The following is a 19,845-nucleotide window of genomic DNA, read 5'->3' on the forward strand; positions in this document are numbered from 1 at the left end:
TATTATAAGTTATCTATAAACTTCATTCTTGTTGTTAACCAAGACGTATATGAAAGACTCATCGTCGGCTTTCGATTGAAAACAATTGCAGCGTTTACAGCGTTTACGTGCACTGAAACCAAAATGTTTTATATGATGTCATCGACCAATCAGGAAAAGATATTCGTTTACTCCTTTTCACGATGGTTGACGTCATATATAGACAATAATGTATCACGAATAACATGGACAACCTAGTAAACAAATATTTACCTCAAAAGAAGATGAAGAATGATAAAGGAATGACAATCAATACACTTTTTTTTTCTGTCAAACATAAAAAGTGAGTTTATATCATTTTCCTTGCACATGTTCACATACAATTCAAAATTCTTAATTTGAAGGTTGTAGATGGTGTAAATGGAATACACGTAGACGAAAATCAACCGATAAGCGTTGAAATAAAATCTACTTTGCCCATTGGATGTGTCTATCAAAAAGGGTGAATATTTTTACATCTTTCAGATTAATGGAATACAAATAACTGTTTTAATTCGTGTAAAGTAAACTCATCATAGATACCACGATTAAAATGTGGAACGTCAGACGTGGGTTTTGTCTACGAAAGACTTATTAGTAACGCTCGAACTTAAAAAGTAAACAGCAAAACTAAATAAAAGTAAGATATCTATTGATAAGTGAAAATCTGCAATTGGTTAATATTTGTAATAAATCGGGTTTAAAATCATGCAGGCAATCTTAGAAGGGGCGACATATGCGTAACTATTCTTTTCACCATTGCAAACACGTGAGATCACCACATTATAGCTTATCTTGAATACATTTCATTATCGTGGTTTTGATGAAATGTCTGTACTGTGATTAGTTTAAGAATTTTTTTTTTTCAAGAAGTCAATATTTTGGATTATGTCTATACCTGTCGGTAATGAAAATGATTAAATAAATAAACAGTCAGACCAACCGGTAACAAGGAGGGATTTTGCTTAATTTTTATATGATGAAGACATACACGATTATGTCTCCATCATATGAAAATCAAGGAAAATCCCCCCTGTTAGGGAAAATGTAAACAGTCAACACAAAGCAAGCTGTCAATGAATTACCTACTATTTTTTTAAACACATTTCATCTTTTCTTTCAAAGTGACATAACATTATAACAGAACTTTCTGATATTGTTATGATCCAGCTTTTATGAATTTCACTGCCAAGCAATATATATATATATATAAATATATATTTATTTTCAAGAATAAATCTTCACAGATCAAAGTCAGAATGCTTCGTAGGGCTAATGGGGTTCCAAAATATCAAAAGACTGTCAATGACGATTTTGACTGTTCGTATGAAACTTTCGTTCAAAGCAAACTAGAATTTGCTGAACAAGATTGTCGCCTAACAATACCACATATTGGATGGAGTAGCAGCTATTTTATCAATATTACTGGTGTATCGGATGGTATTGTAAACAAAGTAGACCGAATTGTTTTCCTGCGATTGTATACTACGACTGATCATGCTAGTAAAAAAGATAGTTTGAAAATCTGGAATTCAATACATCTACCAGATTTAAAAGTAAATATAATATCAAACACAGATTAACATACACACACATTTATATTATTTTAACAAAGAAGATGTGGAATGAGTGTCAATGAGGCAACTCTTCGTTCAGTTCAAATTGTGTACAAAGTAAAAATTTAATGGTCAAAGAACCGCCTTCAACACAGAGTATTAGCTCACACTAAACAACAAGCTATAAAGTGTCACAAAATAACTAGTGTAAAACAATTCAAATAGGAAAACAAACGATATAATCTATAAAAAGAACCGAGAAAAAGGAAAACTTGTGTGAAACGACAACGTCCTCCCATATCGGGACTAGAAACCTCTGTGCTTACTTTTTACTTCTACTGCCTTACAACAACAACCGCCTTGAACAATAAATATTATCTTTAGGTATTAAATAAGGATAATTTATCACAGTACACGAACTATTTTAAAACGTTTTTTTTCAAAAATGAACGCTGTACAAAAAAAATATTTATTCGGTATATTTGTGTTTCAATGAGATATTATTTCATCTTAATCGTATTTATATATTTTGATATTTTCCTGTTTGTCTAGAATAGTCAGATCAGGATATTCTGATGACTAAATATGTTTATGATTATTGCCGCCCTCTCACTTCTTGTCTCGGTTTTGCGGAGGTGGTGGCAGCAACAATGCATTACATTGTTATTCGGTCAAGTTGTGGGGAACCACTTCAGGAAGGTCAATGATATACGGTATTGATTTGTATTAGTATGGTTGATCTTATTTTCCTGGATTTATTTTTGCCCGACCCCTCAGTCATGATCGATTACTTCGAAACGTTTGCTTAGTTTACATGCGTTACGTCTCATTTCATTGAAAATTGAAAGGTCCAGTCCATTCATTCATAGTTCGTAGACTCTGACTTTGAGTAGTTGTATACTTTACATGTGAAAGCTACTTTAATGTTAGCATTTGCATTTTACCTTCAGAAAGGGTGACTCATATGTGTTAATAGTTTAATGTCAGCTATTGTCTAGCCGTTAAACATTTGTTCATTTCTACAGCAATTCAATATATATATATATAACTTACACCTCTAATAAAAAATGTTTAAAATTACCTAATCAAAAAAGTTTAAAAATTACCAAATCTTGGAACAAGCACGTTAAAAAAGAGGGACGAAGGATACCAGAGGTACAGTCAAACTCATAAATCGAATGACACCTTTGACTAAACTTGTTATTTTATAAATTATGTATATCAAAAATCTTATTGGTATAAATTATGTTATAGATTTACATCAGGGACAAGGATATAACACATATCAACAATATTTGTTATTCTAGTAATGATCCTTACTTAAAAACTTTTGACAAAAGGTATGTCCATTTGTTTTATAGATGTTATGAAAATGAAAAAGTTTGGCATGATTGCTTATAAGACAATTTACCACAAGAGACCAAATATTACATAAATTGACAACTATAGGTCATCCTTGTTAATTTGCAGTCGTCGTTTTCTAAATACACAATTAATTATACTCATTCACATCTAAAACTTTGTAAAAGAAATTCCAGAATTTATTCTAGAAATATTGCATGCTATTAGGTAATCTAAACGTTTTTTACTTTATAAGATTTCTAAGTGACTCTTAGGGGTTTAACAAGTATTCAAGTCAGAGTAAAAAGAAGACACGATGTAGATAATGGAAAGACAGCAACACAATATAATAAGAAAAGACTTGACACGCTTTATTGAAGGGATCAATTAAACTCATCATAGATACCAGGACTATATACACCAGACGCGCTTTTCGTCAACAAAAGACTCCCCAGTGACGCTCGAATCCAAAAAAGTTAAAAAATAAAAAAAAAAAAAAAAAAAAAGCCAAATAAAGTACAAAGTTGAAGAGCATTGAGATCCAAAATTCCTAGAAGTGTTGCCAAATACAGCTAAGGTTATCTATGCCTGAGGTAGAAAAGCCTTTATGGTCGATATGTGTCATTGAAGGGATCAAGAGTCTATATAAGTTTTATGCATGAGTTAATGAAAATGACAATTATACCATGAAAGTTTGTTTAATTTGCAAGATTTCTTGTTAATTTAAGGAATCAGCCTAAACATAACATTTATCAGCATCGATTGAGTACTAGACATAAATAAAATATGACGGTTATTCATTCGATGCTAATAAATACATACTCAATATTATTATAAGAACAAGCTTTTCTAAACAATCGAAAAGGAACCGCTGTTAGTTTTCTTCTGGATGTTGAGTAATAATTCAAGGAAAAAGTGTAAGGCAAAAAAAAAAAAAGGAACATAACTTCTAAAAAAAATTCGTGCAAGAGGAGTTATACACTTTCCATTCATGTAGCATTACAATTACAAATTGATATTCCAGTTATAATTGAAAGCATTTTAAAAGAGAAGTAATTAATATTTTATTGATGACGTTTTATTTTTGCAGTAAATGGAATATTACTTCTCCAAACGACTACGGAGAATATGTTTTGTACAAGCACGAAAGACTACCACAACAGGTAACTATGCTGCTTGGATTTTTTCTTTTGTATGGAATTGGGATATGTAATTTGAAAACAACTTTGACAAATATATCACATTAAATGAACGGTAAATTAAAATAGGACAACAGCAACCCAACAACTGCAATGTTAACATACATCATGAGGTAAATAAAACGTCTCGTACTCATTTATTTATCTATACAATTCCAATGTATTTAATTAGGCTTGAATATACCAACTTAGAACGACAAGGAAGTATTGTTCTAGTATTAATTGAAAGAGAGTAAAACAAATTTATTTCAAAAGTTGACTCATATAACAATATAAACAAGAACTACAAGATAATGAGATTGTCTATAGACGATATATCTTGAATTTGACATAAGAGTTCATTTTAATGGCATAATGAATGACGTTTCCACCTCAGCAGTAATATACCTACTTCAAATCCATAACGATATACTATTCCAATATGCCTTGTATATCTAACTTTACTGTACATGTGTAGTCAATTTTTGATGATACACTTTCGGCGTGGTTTGTTACTCTTACTTCCCACCATTTAGCACGTTTATCTATTGTAATAAAAATTCATAATATCTAACAAAATTTGTAGAGTTAGCTAACAAAGCCCTTATATTTATAAAAAGAACATTCGTTTATCGTGGAAAATTGTTTTAACGTTAAACAAGCTACAATTACAAATTGCTTGCTAGTCACTCTGTGTGATTAATATTAGGAAACTCTGGTTAATTCCCCAATTAATCTAACATGAAGAGGAGATAAATAATTCGACAACAAATGGTTTTAAAAAGTTTTTAACGACCTTGACTGGCTATACAGCCCTTGTACGGTCGAAAAAAAAAATTCTACATTCATTTACAATAATGATGAACGGTTCTTTATATTGGTATGTAATCATTTTAAACGTTAAAAATTTATGAAATTATAATCGTACATCAATGTCTTCGATACACCAATAACAAAAACTGAATTTTATTGAATAGATACATTTTGTAATTATTCAAAATTAAATCAGAAACCTATACTTAATTTTAAAATAATGAACCTGTTAAAGGGAGTCAATCCCACATTGACTTTTTCGAATCTAAGCATAATACAAAGGAATTTCACCCTTACATACAAATGGCACATTAACATAATTAATTAACTGTGTATTCGTGCTCCACCTTTAAGGAAAGATTCTAAATTATTAATATAAACAAAAGTTGTTAATCTATAGGAAAGTGAAGACTAATGTAAGCTAACCTAATGTAAAATATATTTCTTTGAAATTTGTTAAAACTTACTCAGAAAAATGCTCGAGCCACTTGACTTTCATAGCTTAATTAACGTTTTTACACAATATTTTAATAAAGTAGTTAGAGGTTATTTGCTTTCTCAAAGTGTCAGACGCAATAAAATTGTATGCTTGCATCGACTTACCCAAATACAGATTTAATTAAGTCCTGAACATTTCGACATAGTTTGTTTACCTTTATCAATACCGGTTATAAACAAATCACAATTACATGTTAAGAGATGACTAAATACCTATATCCTGATACCGTCAGGTAAATACGCTACACCATTGTGTTACTGTGCAAAGAATTTGAATTCTTGTCTTTCATATTTCCTTACAGAATTTGTCTATAAGTTATTTTGTATTTCTTCGTTGAATTGAAACATTTATTTGTTTTTATAGTCATTAAGATTATAGAGACTGTCAGTCATACGTCAAGTGAAATGTTGAGGAATACATGTAACAAGTCTGAGGAGTATGAAAGTCGTTTTCCGTTCGTTAGATGTTTTGAAATTTTGAGTCTGCTGTTCTAAATTTATCTTGGAGTTTGTTATCTTACTTATTTTTCAAACTAAATTGATTTAATCTTACAACACTGAAATGTTTGTAAAAAGCTCATTATACCAAGTGTTGTTTTGACAATATAATAGAATTTTATGCAATTGTCATACAAGTGAGTGGTTACCAGGTTCAATTCCCCATTTTTTGCGTGAGAAAATTCCTGTTCCATGAAAGTTGTTATCATTTGTTTGAATTTGTTTGAGCAGTAGGAGGTATTTATGTTAGTATTTTGTTTTCATGGGTAGCAACATTTTTACCAACTTTTAACTTGTTCTTTCCACTCATCTGTATTGGTGTAAATTCGTTAGCAAAAGACAGTTGCATTCATTCAATGGAGTTTATACCATTTATTACGTCTACGTTCCAGGTTTAAGTAGTTACACAGTTTGTAAAATGATGAAATCGATGAAAGTTTGATTCAGATTGATTCCATTGATATTTAGTCATTTTCAAAATCTGTCGACATATTATTAATTTTATGGTTAATCTTTGTTAACAAAAAGATGTGTTATGAGTCTAAAAATGTTCGTTAAAAAAAAATATCTGAGGAAGTAAATCGCTATAATGTTAAAACATGATGTAAAATAATTTTCTATTTTTTTTTTTTTATTTTTTTTTAAACTTTTCCAAAAATAATCTTATCAACATATTTCGTTTTGAATAATTTGATAAGACGTTCAGCTTTCTGGTTAATTTTCCAAGCATATATGGAAAGCCAATTCCAGGAAAATCGTGTCGTGTAGGTTATTTTTTTACATAGGGCGTAATAACGTGTTTTTTTTCTGTATATCGAATTACGATATTTCTAGTTTTGATCAGTAATTTATGTATTTTCATTGTCATTGGTTTTTTAAATGGTAACACTACGTCTTTTTTTATTTTATCCTCTTAGGTGAACGTATATTTCTCTCACTGTATGCACAGAGTAGGACTATGCAACTGTGGTGTGGCTGTACGAAGTGCTGATAGCATATTCATTGCTAATTTCTGCGAAACAGGAATTTTATCTAAAAGAAAAACAAACCGGTACATAACCTCAAGAATATGCGACGATCAAAACCTTGTTGTGACCGAAGATACAGATAAAAAATTTAAAGTTAGTTATATTGTCAACATTGTAAGATGTAATTAAAATATGTAATTGCTTTCATGTTTTAATGTCATTTATCAATGTATATGTTTAAATAGTGCATTATTATTGTTATATACAAAACTTTATGTTTAAAACAAAATCTTATAATTATCTTTATTTAATCGTTTTGTTTATTTCAAGATCTGCATTTTTTTAAAACATATATTTCATATTTTCAGGGCAAATATTTCATTTAGATAGTATTGTTAAGTTAGTCTTTCAATAAGCTAATTATTGATGCACGAGTAAAATGCTATTCTATTCCATTTCAAGAGTAACTAATAATTAATTTTTGATTGTTTGTAATGAATTTTCAGATAACTTTTCCTTCTGGAACTGTCGTCTTCATAAACAGACACGATTTCGATTCTACATTTACCTTCTTAAGCTTAATTGAAATTACACCTTCAAAACTCGATATCGACCTAACAACTGGACTCTGTGGTCGATACAATAACAATCCTACGGACGACTTTTTAACCAGAGAAAACAGCTTAGATTCAAAACATGATCTAAGGCAATTCGTTAAATCTTGGCGGTGAGTCACATACTATGCTTCCATATAATGTTTCATTTGTTACAAACGCAATGTATGTTCATCTTTCTTGCCATTATCGGCGCGACAGATGTCACCATGTAAGCAGTTTCCTTTTTTTTTCTATAACATGTATATTTAATATTTTATGAACTGTTCTTGGATGACTTTTATCGACTTTTATTTGTCATAAGGTTGTCGGGTTTATGTCTTTCACTTTTTCTATTTGATAATCTCCAATTTGAGTTTTGACATTATTATTCTTACACAAACCCAAAAGACAATAATGGTCAATTATATTTTTAGAATAGAAAATAATTCGACAGAAACGTTTTTCGATCCAACAAGATTGCCAATATTGAACTACAAAGTGCAAGAATATTGCACCTGTGATGCAAATGCGTCAATACACGGACAAACGTCAAAACCGAATTTTAAGTGTAGGTTAAGTAGCCGCATGGAAGCATGTAGGCAAATAGAAACATCAACAACAATATACCATGCATCCTGCATTACATCAAATCACAGGCAAAAAAGGTCGCTGGAGGAGGAAGATGAGGCGCCACCAATGTATGACATGATGGATGATGAACAAATGGAAGTCGATGAAGTGAATATCTTTTTTTATTATACTGATATCATCCAAAATTTTGTTAGGATGTCAACGAAAAGAACATGCAGGATACATTGACAAATTCCCCATTTCAATTCTCAATTTTAGGATACATTGTTTGTTTTAATACTTAATATAATTATGTTAACGGATACAATTTTGCATAAGTCAATGAAACGTAATCATTATCCTGTTCATCTGTTAATAACAAGATTAATGAATTGTTCTTTAGCTTATTGTTTTTTCTTCGACAACCATAGAAATTGATAAAAAAAAATCATTAATATTTTAAACATATCCCAAATGATGAAATCAAGTATTTCTACTTGACACAGGTGTTTGACATATTGATTTCTTTTCAATCTGAATTGTTCTGATAGTTCTGTTTTGAAACTTTCTTAATGAAAAAAATCTAAAGTTTTTGAAGCACATGTCTGTCGATGTGTAAAACAGGAATTTAACCGGGAACACAATCAAAATATTAAAAGATTCCATAACTGGTTGTCTTTTATAAACACGAGTTGTGTTTTGAGGTTTTAACATTGGAAATTGTTAGAAATAAAACACACAAAAACAGTTTTATATATTTTTAAAGTTGAATTGAAAAAGGATAAATATATATAAAAATGCTAAATTTCACTGTGTGTTTAATACAGTAACTGATTAAAAACATATGCTGGTTGTTGTATTGCATATTTTGTGTAGAGGGATTATTATTTTCTCTCACCCATTTATATTATCCCTGGCAGTAGGGTTTTGACACCGTTACTGCAAAATGCATGAATTTTTAGAGGTAAAATGTAACGAATTATAATGACTTTTCATAGCAACCTGCAGTTTGGAGGAATGGACTGACGGAAGAAATTGCCAGGCAAAAATGTGAAAATGCATTTAACATGTTACCGGCCTTTGAAATATGTAAAGCGTATGTCCCAACTGTACAGTCCGTTAACTACATAGACCAGTGTGTCAGCGACATGAAGGTAATAATTTTAAGCTTTGACTGATCTTAGCCTGTATTCTGCTCTTTGGTCCCTGTTTCTATTCTCAATTTTATTAGTTTCATGTTTACCGTTAACTGTCATTAAAGTTGTCAAATAAGCGGACTATTTACTAAATAGTTTTAAATAGGCTGTTTAATTTCGTTTGCCCTTATTTAATTAGAACAAGTGTGGACTAGTTACACTAAGGTGTTTATTGAGTATAATATAATTTATTATATTGATAATTTTATTTAATTAATTAATTCTCTTTTCACTTTGTATTTCCCTTTTTCATAAGTAAGTAAATAAATAAATAAATGAAAAAATAGTCCAGTGTTTAACACGCAAGCAACTTTAGATAAAGTATTCTATTTATTGGACACCATTTTCAGGAAACACTATGTCAAATAAATAAACAATGAAAAGCAATATGTCCTTACTTCACCTAACACTTTATGTATGCAGGAACTTGTTCATTACAATAAAAGTAAGATAGGATTTTGTAATGACATCGTCTTTAATGTTGGTTCAAATTTATTTGTTGAAGTGTGATAATGAACTCTTCAAACTTTTATGAATACATGTTTATTTATTATTCATTGAAAAACCTAATAAATAAGAACTATCTATTTTTACTCAGAAGAAAATAGTGATAACACTTTTCTATGATTCAGGTCTGTTCCATCTATATAATTTTTAATAATAAGTACTTATTATATGTTGGAAAGTCCATTTTATTTTATTCTTTTTAGATAACAGGATCAGACATATTTTTATATTCCAATATCAGAAACTTTGAGACCATGTGCTTGAATGATGCCAAAAAATTTGAAAACCTTACAGACAAAATAACTCACAGCCCTACAGGAGAATCAAAAAATATATTTACAGTTATTGCTGAGTCTACATGTCCAAGAAATTGTTCTGGAAAGGGATATTGCACTGAAGGTTTGTCTGTCTTACATTTTTTTCAAGTCATATTACAGTTGAAGTCATATTACAGTTACAGTCATAATACAGTTATGGTCATATTACAGTTAAAGTCATATTACAGTTAAAGTCATATTACAGTTAAAGTCATATTACAGTTAAAGTCATATTTGTTGACATTTTTAATTTTATCACCATTATTAAACCAATGCATGCAAATATTATAAACAAAGTCTTTTGTACACGTTTTTTTAAAAAGTGTTTTACACAAAGTTTTATCGACTTATAATATTTCATTCAGTAGTTGTTGATCATTGGCTAATGTCAATTTTATCCTCAATGCTCGGCTCTGTGATCGGTCAGTTGTTGGCTATTTGACTTTTTAAACTGATTCGAGCGTCACAGATGAGTCTTTTGTAGACGAAACGCGCGTCTGGCGTAAATACAATTTAATCGTGGTATCTATGAAGAGTGCGTTTGACACATTCCCTATGTCAATTTTCAATATTATCTTCAACTTCATACTTGTTTGGCTTGATTCGATCGTTGCTGATGAGTCTCATATAGACGAAACGCGCGTCGGACGAATCAAGTTATAGCGTGTTACCTTTGATAACCTTATTCATATAAAACTTGTATTAAGTCCTCGAGAAGTAGTTTTGGGTATCTATAAGCAGTATTGTTCACTGGCTACGTCGCGGGCAAATACAGCTACATTTCGTTACTTCCACCCAATCCGACTGAATTGATACGTGGTTAATATGAAACACTCAGTCAAAAATACTATAATATTGCGTAATTTTATCAATACTATTAATGCTGTCATTATTGTTATTGTTATCAATACTATTAGCCCTACTATAATTATTCAAGGTTACATGAATGCTTTTAACTTTATAATTTTTTGAGTTTATATTAAGGAAGATACCACTTTCGTTTTAGTTAGATAATATATACACTTAACACTTTACCACAACGAACTCAAAATTAAGAACTGCTTTGAACGGTAATGTTCACAGGTAGCAAATAAAACGTCATTTATACATTGGTTGTAGAATAAAATAGGTACATATTTTCATAATTTCAAATTTAGATATAAACTATATCTAATCTTAAAACCCGTGTACATCACAGTCAGTGTTTGTTACGTTCATGTTTATCACGAAGTTTAAATTAAATGTTTGCAGCATCGAAATCATATATTATTAGATTTATTTTTATCAACATTATTGGCATTGAATAGAATAATATTCGAAGATAAATTTATTTTCTCAAAATACTCTTATAGTAAAGATTTGCATATGTTCTCAAATATATAAATATTAACTTAGAAACACTTTTCATATGAATAGTGTAAGTAAGATTAAACTTAATTCTCATACTACAAAGTGACTTTATGAAAATATATTTGAACATAGTGTTTTTAATTATTTGAAATCAATGATTTTAAAGCGGTTTTATTTTCGTGTTTAAATGTTAAAATACATGCAGTTAATGTTTAACCTCTTGTTGTAAAATACAAGAAAAAAGAATATGTGAGATGAACACATTTGAGATAGTTATTCACATTTAACAATTAAACACATCAAGGCAATTGCCAGTCTTCAATGATAGATATCTAAACACATAAAGTGTATAGAAACTGTGAGAACTAACGGAATAATAAAAATATGTGTACAACACCCGATTCCTCTAATAGATCAAAACAAACAAATATTACAGAAAACAAATACTACGAGGATCCGTGCTAAGGAAAGATACATGTATACTGTATATGGTTTTTACATAATTCTTTACCATTTCAGCAGCGCCCTAAGTATTTTTTAAGATGACATCAGAGAATAAATCATAATCATTGTTGATCGAGCTTATTGTTGTACGATAACATATACATTAGTATAACTACAACGATAAAAATAATTGATATATACCGTACTAAGGAACCATTTACAGTAACTGCGACCATCACAAAATAAAGTTTTTTAAAGTTTGATATGAAAGCAATGCTAACTGGTCTAAAATAAAATTCAAGTTAAAATTGATGAAGAATGTCAGTTACACTATAAATTATGTGATTGATTTATCATGTTTAATTTCGCAAGCAATGTTCAAACATCCTATTTTCAAATGTATTCAATATTGATAAAGAATTTGTGTCAGTATGGTTAGTTTATTGATAAACAATACATATTGTTTTGACAAAAGAGGGACGAAAGATACCGGAGGGACAGTCAAACTTATAACTCGAAATTAAACTGACAACGCCATGGCTAAAAAGACAAACAATAGTACACATAACACAATATAGAAACTGAAGAAAAAGCAACACTTCAAATTTGTTTTGTCTTGATTAACCGGTATACCTTATTTTGTTTTGCATTCTGATAGGAAAATGTATTTGTAACGAAAGGACGTATGGTGAAGATTGTTCACTCGGTATTAATAAACAGCCACGTCTGATTGCAAAAGCCTTTGCCGATCATTGTGATAGATCTGTCAAAGCATGCAGCAAATTTACTGTACCCGGTATAGACTTTATTCCTGCTAATTTGACATGCAAATTCAGAAGTTTCTATGTAAGTATGAAATAATCCACCAAATACATTATACAATCAAAAGAAGGTTTACCTTAATCATAGAGTCAGAAAGACCCATATAAGCACAAGAAAATATACCAAGTAATTGATATCTACTAATTTTCTTTTTATAAGCAGCATCATTTATAGAATTCTTATTTTTCTTGTCATGACAATATCGAAAAACGCCTCCAGACACAGTGTTATGTTAGTTCTAAAAAATCACCATTACAAATATAGTCAAAATAAGAATACCTTTATAATGGTTGACAAAAAGAATTTACTCCTTGAATACAAAATGACGCAATGTGTGTTTAAATACAGTATCATAGGACAACTTGAATCATATCAGCAATTTAACAATCTGCACTTTGGTATCGTTCATTATTACCTGTTCATTTGTTGGTGTCATATTTTGTAGATTTGTTATATAGAATTTAATGCTTCGATTAAACAATTTGGCGATACTGTCCCCGTTCTCGTACTCACAACATACATTCAAATTGTTTGCATTGCTTCTCGAATACACACTTAGCATTATTGAAGAGTAAAGAATTTTTATTTGCTTTTCCTCACCTCAAAGAAACAGAAAGAAAAATAATAGGATATCGTCAAGTTTGCATCTTGAGAACCTTACCAAAATAGTGTACAAACAATGAATACATCGAGCACAAACACTACGAGATGGATAAAGAATGCAGTTCCTTGTCAAGATATGACATTCGTCATGTCTCTTGTTCATATCAAGCATCAAATGATACTCTCTTTGATATTTTTATAGTGTTTTGCATTTTCGGCATGCAATGATAAGTTCCTTCAGCAATACATCGGGATCAAATATCTGATATGAAAATGAACAAAAACTTATGGCATAGTATCTAGGTTATAGATCCTATATAATAGGGTCTAGCAATAGGAGGTTGTCACGCATAAAGGATTGGAAAATAAAAGGAAAATGAAATACATACATTTAGCCTTTCAACAGACCACTCATAGGACCCCATAAAAGAGTTGTTGTAAGCATTCAGCAACAAGAGGTATAATAGTTAACATTCCCATTCTGACCAACAGCCCAACCAACGATCGATTTTGAAATGAAATGAAAGAGGATACAGGAAGAATTACTTCTTTTCGTTATTTCTATTCTATTTTTGTAAAACTTGATATGTAATGATATGATCCAACGATTTGAAAAATACAGAATATCTATATATTTTTCTACATTTAAAAGGTTGGTGAAAACAGTTCGTATTCAGTCGAGACCGAAAACTTTACGAACCCAGGTACTTACTCAAGTTCCTTTTTGATGTATTGTTACTTACCAGAGTCAAGGAAAACCCGTTCAGTTGCCGAAGAATATGTTGCATCTGGATACTTTATAAGTGTGTCAAATAATGGACATGAATTCACGGAAGAATTGACTGTTATTATCTTTGATGCAAGATGTTATACATGCAACAGTACAACATTTGAATGCAATGAAGTGGTAAGTACATGCTTATACTTTTAAGGTAAACATGAATACATTGATGTATGTCGTTTGAGTATTATTATTTTTAATGCCAAGTATTAGTATTGTAATAAAGATTGTTCAAATATAATATATAAAACAAAATATGAAAACATCTCGGCTATAACAAAATGTGTGTGTGGTTTCTTTTTATTTATCTAAACATATGTACTTACCAAGTTTTAAAAATAGTATTTTTTTACAGGATACATGTCCAGAAAATAAAAAGTGTAAGTAGAGAATTACAAAAGAGAAGAGGATTTAATACAGACATATTAAAATATAAGAGAACTGTAGCTGCGTGGCATATCAGTTTTCAATTTTCCTATCATTTATATGGGGTTCGTGCTGCTAAGTCTTTCCTATTCTATGGTGTGTCTTGTCTGTTTTCTCTTCTTCTGTTTTTGCCATGGCATTGTCAGTTCAATCTTTGAGTTTCACTGTCCCTTTGGTATATGTCTACCCTCTTTCAAATGTATTAACCGGTGATGTCATGTGATCATTTAGACTGAATTATTATCATAATAGATCGTCCACGAAATTAGTATTAATAGGTTATGGAATATAAAGAATTAAGAGAATTAAGTGATGGTTGATATATCGAAGTCGTTATTATTAAATTCGTAGGCAATTAAATGCTTTCCCCAACCTTTTTTTATTTTGTTGAAAAACGGATTTTATTATGCGTTAACTTTTATTTGCTTAACGTTATATTGCAGACAACACATCCGATACATCTGAATACTTTGGAATAGAATTTGGCATCGCTTTGGCTGCAGCTGGTTTCATCGTTTTGATAATTGTAATTATAGTGATTGGGAAGAAGAGGTTGATTTTTAGGTAATATTAAATACATGATATATTTTTCATTATGATAAATGTGATGATAAAATTTATTTCAAATGTTTCTATTCATATTTGATTCGTGTGATATTGACTTTAATGCCATATAGTTATTTATTTGTGTGTTATTTGGTCTCTTGTGAAGAGTTGTCTCACTATCAATCATACCGCATCTTCTCACATGTATACTGTCAACAGGATTCGTTAATCATGCCTGGACGATTACTTACTGGATAGATAATAATTCCAAACATTTGTTGTCCATCTGCCATATATAGAAAACCGTTTACTGCCTTATGTCAACTCTAGAAACAGGAGGTTTTTTTTAAATTTTATTTTGTGCAACAAAAAAAAGCATACCGAACGAAAATGTTGTATATGAAAGCTAGCGACAACTCATTAAAGATGCCAGGTTTTTATATTTTGAACCTAAATCAACACAAAACACATTAATGATGATCAATGAACAATAGTTGGAAAGTCAAATGAAATAGAAACTAGACGGTCTAGTTTCTATAAGACGGATATTGAAAACCATGAAATATATGTTGGTTTTGATTTTTTTTTCGAAAAACTAAATCTAATCGTTTGTTATATGTTCGAGAGACAATGTGTTAACCTAGAATTATAACATTCCACTCCAAAACGATCAGTGAAATAAGTTAAAACCTTTGATATATTTTAGGTAAAGCAATGCCATATCTCGTAAAATGTGCATAAAAAGTGAAATATGCTGTTAGTGAAAATAGTGTTTTGTTTTTATAAATTTCTAACAACTAAGCAAAGCACATATATACTGAGCATAACGGTCAATAATTATGGTTCCCTCGAACTGCTTTTCTAATTCTATTTTCATCAAGAACACTTACACTTAAAATATCTAGTGTCATGGGTGTATTATTATAGAAAAGACAATAATTGGGCCGACTCATTACATGCATACCCTAAACATTCAAATTAAGCAATTTGGTTTAAATATGAATTGTTCTGCTGTTTACCTATTTAGTACTTCCTCACATTTTTTATGATTATATAAATATTTACGTACATGTCCAAAAGAACATGGCGTATTATAAACTAAATGTCAACAGGATTAATAAATAACTCTCAAATCATGCCATGTTGTCCACCAATTAAACATGCAGAGTGTTGTGTAATAATGATTTATCAAAATAACTATAAGTTCATGTAACCCCGGGGATTCAAGCAATATGCAAGAATAAATCTTTCGCAAACTGATAAGTTTATTTACAACCACTAGGTCAATGCGATTACTGGTGGAGATTTATTTCCCCGAGGGTATCACCAGCCCAGTAGTCAGCAATTCTGTGTTGACTTGGGTTATCATTGATATGTCATAATTATAAACAAAACTTTGAATTTCTGAAATACTAAGGCTTTTCTACTTCAGGAATAGATTACCTAGTTAAACCTTTTTCAACTGATTTTTATAGTTCGTTCTTATGTTGTACTGTTATACCACTGTACCAGGTTAGGGGAGGGTTGGGATCCCGCTAACATGTTTAACCCCGTCACATTATTTATGTATGTACCTGTCCCAAGTCAGTGACCTGTAATTCAGTGGTTGTCGTTTGTTTATGTGTTACATATTTATTTTTCGTTCATTTTTTTACATAAATAAGGCATATAGTTTTCTCGTTTGAATTGTTCTACATTGATTTATCGGGGCCTTTTATTGATGACTATGCGGTATGGGCTTTGCTCATTGTTGAAGGCCATACGGTGACCTATAGTTGGTAATGTCATTTTGGTCTTTTGTGGATAGTTGTCTCATTGGCAATCATACCACATCTTTTTTATATTAGCTGTATTTTGCAAAACTTTAAGGAATTTTAGGTCTTCAATGCTCTTCAACTTCGTACTTTATTTGACCTTTTCAACATTTTTATTCGACCGTCACTGATGAGTCTTTTGTAGACAAAACGCGCGCCTGACGTGTATATGTAATTTAAATCCTGGTATTTATGATACGTTTATTCACTTGATTTTAATGGGCGTATATTGTTTCCTTTTTCAAACAATGTACTGATCTGTCAAATCATTTTACTCTAAAAATTGCTAATTTTTATGCCCAAACTATGGGCATTATGTTTTCATGTATGTGCGTCCGTTCGTCCGTGTGTCCCGCTTCATGTTAAAGTTTTAGGTTAACGTTTTTTGTCGAGGTAGGTGTTGATGACGTTGAAGTCCAATCAACTTGAAGCGTAGTACACACGTTCCCTATTATATGATCTTGCTAACATTAATGCCAAATTAGAGTTTTTATCACATTTGCACGGTCCACCGATTATAGAAAATGATAATGCGGATGGGGCATTCGTGTACTATGGACATACTCTTGTTATGAATTGTTATGATAATCTGCGTATTCTCTTTCTTTGTAGAAAGTATGATTTGTCAAATACTGGTCAGCAGAATCCACATGCACAGTATGAAACAGTATCGAGTATCAGTATATCGAATTACCACGAATACTCATCCATTTTGGCGTCTTCCGAAAGTTTTACAAGAGATGGCTCTTCACTGGGATTAGAAAATCCACAATATGAAAATTTACCATAGTGAATTTTTGTTTTGGAAAAATACTTTCCAATATTATATCAGTAATTCATACAAATTACACTGAATTTTCATCAGATGAAACGGTTTGTGTTTTTATCCAAAAGAGTCTTCTCGTATATCGTTCCCAATATATTTTTCGTATGCAGTGACATTAACTACGAAACCTTTCTTTAGGATTTTGGCACAGAGAAAATGCGAGGGAAAATCGTGATTGAAAAATGTAAAAAAAACAAGCACTGGAACATATGGAAGATACATAGTAACAGCCGACTCGTAAAGAACAAATTAAATCACAAAATCTGTTAACTACTATAATTGAAAATGTATATTTAACTTAAGGGGGTTCGCGGGTCTAAATCATTTATATAGGATTTCTCTATATTTTTCTATAAATGAACTTTATCTTATAGGTAATAGATAAATGAAATAAAAAAATGGGGTCACCGTTCATTTGCGCTCACAACCTGCCTTCGAAAGAAGCATACATCTTTGTAAAAGTGATTATTTTCTGTTGAACTAATAGGGGAAATAAAGGTAATATCGAAATAAAAAAAAGAAATTTATTACAGAAATCGCTCAAATTTTACAATAATTTAGTTTAAGTACAGCATATATCAAAATTATATTAAAAAATAATGGTCACCGATGAGTTAAAAGAGATATTTCAATTTTAAAGCCAAAACATGGCATTTTTCCACCAAAGGGAGATAATTTGGAACTGTTTCAATTATGTTTACATTTTAAAAGTCATCTGGGGCCAACACGAATTAATTGTTTTGAATAATTTTTGTACCATATGATAAAGTAACAACTACAAAAGTTAATAAATAAAAATTGTAATGAAAAAACAAATGTTTAATTTTTCTCTGAAATTTTTATACCCTCGAGCCTCCTTAATTTAAAAAACTCTCTTTCGCATGCATTTTCTTATTTGAAGATTAACATATTCAATATAATTAGATGTTGAAATAATATCAAGAACACAGGAATTTATATCTGTTATTTTAAACAAAAATTAATCTAACAATTAACAAATTAACAATACATAATCATTAGTTGTAGAGACAGTTATAAGGAAACGACCATTTAACTTACAAAAGGGGGCGGCGGTATAAAGATCATAACACACGCCTCTAAACATTTGAAGTTAAATGGTTGCTCTTTTATTATAATATAACACGTATTTTGGTTTTTGATGTAACTTAGATGTAGTCATACAAATTACTGCTTTTTCAGAAAGACATCCGATCTCACTTGATTATAATAAATTGTGAATATTGCAATAACAGTTTTTCAGAGTAAACATTTCAATTAATTAATCACAATGCTTAAATCAAGACGAATGAATAAAGAGTGGAAATGAAAAAGGTTAAACGGTATACCATGCTATTTTATATTGTGTTATCTCACATCGATGAAGAATGGTACCATATCATGTCAACTTACTATTTCGGAAATGAATGAAACTAATACTTACCACAATATAGTAATAACAAAATGTATATATTTTTTAATTCAATGTATTACATTCCACACAAACTAATATAGTAATAGGCCATTGTTTTTAATTAACTAAATGTATGTTTATGAAAGTACAAATGTATATCATCATAGTTAAAATGCACACTATACAAATACATAATAATGATCATTGCAAGAACAAACATTTGAAATTACTGATGTGATAAGTTTCAGGTGAAGTGTGTGTTGTTGGTGGCGGGTGTTTTAAGCAATAAAGGTATCCCAAAAGAGATCTTCATGTTAATATAGATGCAGAAATACACATACATATATCTTATGTGATAAACTTCTCGAATTTTTAAATTTCAATATCTATTACGTGTATTAATTAAATTATATCTGCTGTAAAAGAGGGGCAACGATAGCAGAGAGAGAGAGGCAAAGTCATATTTAAAATTGCATCTGTATTATATTAATAATAAAAATCAGTCATCGTAACATTATTGTTTTTTACTTTCAATACTAGAGCCGTATTAAGTGGCAAAATTATACATGTTATATTGGAAACCAAAAAAGAATATATGCAAACGAGACAACACTTCACCAAAGACCAAATGACGTTGCAATTTAAAACAATATCACTGTAGGGCTCTCAACAATGAGCTAAACGCGTTTTCAACTATGTAAGGCCAACAAGAAAAGCCACATCTAAAAGAATTCAAACGAAAAAATTAACGGGACTGATTAATGTA

General features: G+C 30.3%; 1 protein-coding gene across 1 annotated transcript in view; it reads left to right on the forward strand.

The window, feature by feature from the left end:
• The window catches only part of LOC143052253 (von Willebrand factor D and EGF domain-containing protein-like), a 28,917-nt gene extending 9,369 nt beyond the window's left edge, over nucleotides 1-19,548 (forward strand). The window contains exons 7-20 of the mRNA XM_076225242.1: nucleotides 384-481; nucleotides 1,251-1,574; nucleotides 2,829-2,914; nucleotides 4,006-4,078; nucleotides 6,820-7,023; nucleotides 7,377-7,597; nucleotides 7,901-8,204; nucleotides 9,035-9,190; nucleotides 9,943-10,138; nucleotides 12,509-12,696; nucleotides 13,928-14,182; nucleotides 14,412-14,436; nucleotides 14,926-15,046; nucleotides 17,455-19,548. Of these exons, the coding sequence (XP_076081357.1) occupies nucleotides 464-481; nucleotides 1,251-1,574; nucleotides 2,829-2,914; nucleotides 4,006-4,078; nucleotides 6,820-7,023; nucleotides 7,377-7,597; nucleotides 7,901-8,204; nucleotides 9,035-9,190; nucleotides 9,943-10,138; nucleotides 12,509-12,696; nucleotides 13,928-14,182; nucleotides 14,412-14,436; nucleotides 14,926-15,046; nucleotides 17,455-17,632 (2,349 nt within the window). The 5' untranslated portion in view covers nucleotides 384-463 and the 3' untranslated portion in view covers nucleotides 17,633-19,548. The remainder of the gene's footprint in view (nucleotides 1-383; nucleotides 482-1,250; nucleotides 1,575-2,828; nucleotides 2,915-4,005; nucleotides 4,079-6,819; nucleotides 7,024-7,376; nucleotides 7,598-7,900; nucleotides 8,205-9,034; nucleotides 9,191-9,942; nucleotides 10,139-12,508; nucleotides 12,697-13,927; nucleotides 14,183-14,411; nucleotides 14,437-14,925; nucleotides 15,047-17,454) is intronic.
• Nucleotides 19,549-19,845: the final 297 nt, after the last annotated feature.

Source organism: Mytilus galloprovincialis, chromosome 11, assembly GCF_965363235.1.
Source record: "Mytilus galloprovincialis chromosome 11, xbMytGall1.hap1.1, whole genome shotgun sequence".
NCBI classification, from domain to species: Eukaryota; Metazoa; Mollusca; class Bivalvia; order Mytilida; family Mytilidae; genus Mytilus; species Mytilus galloprovincialis.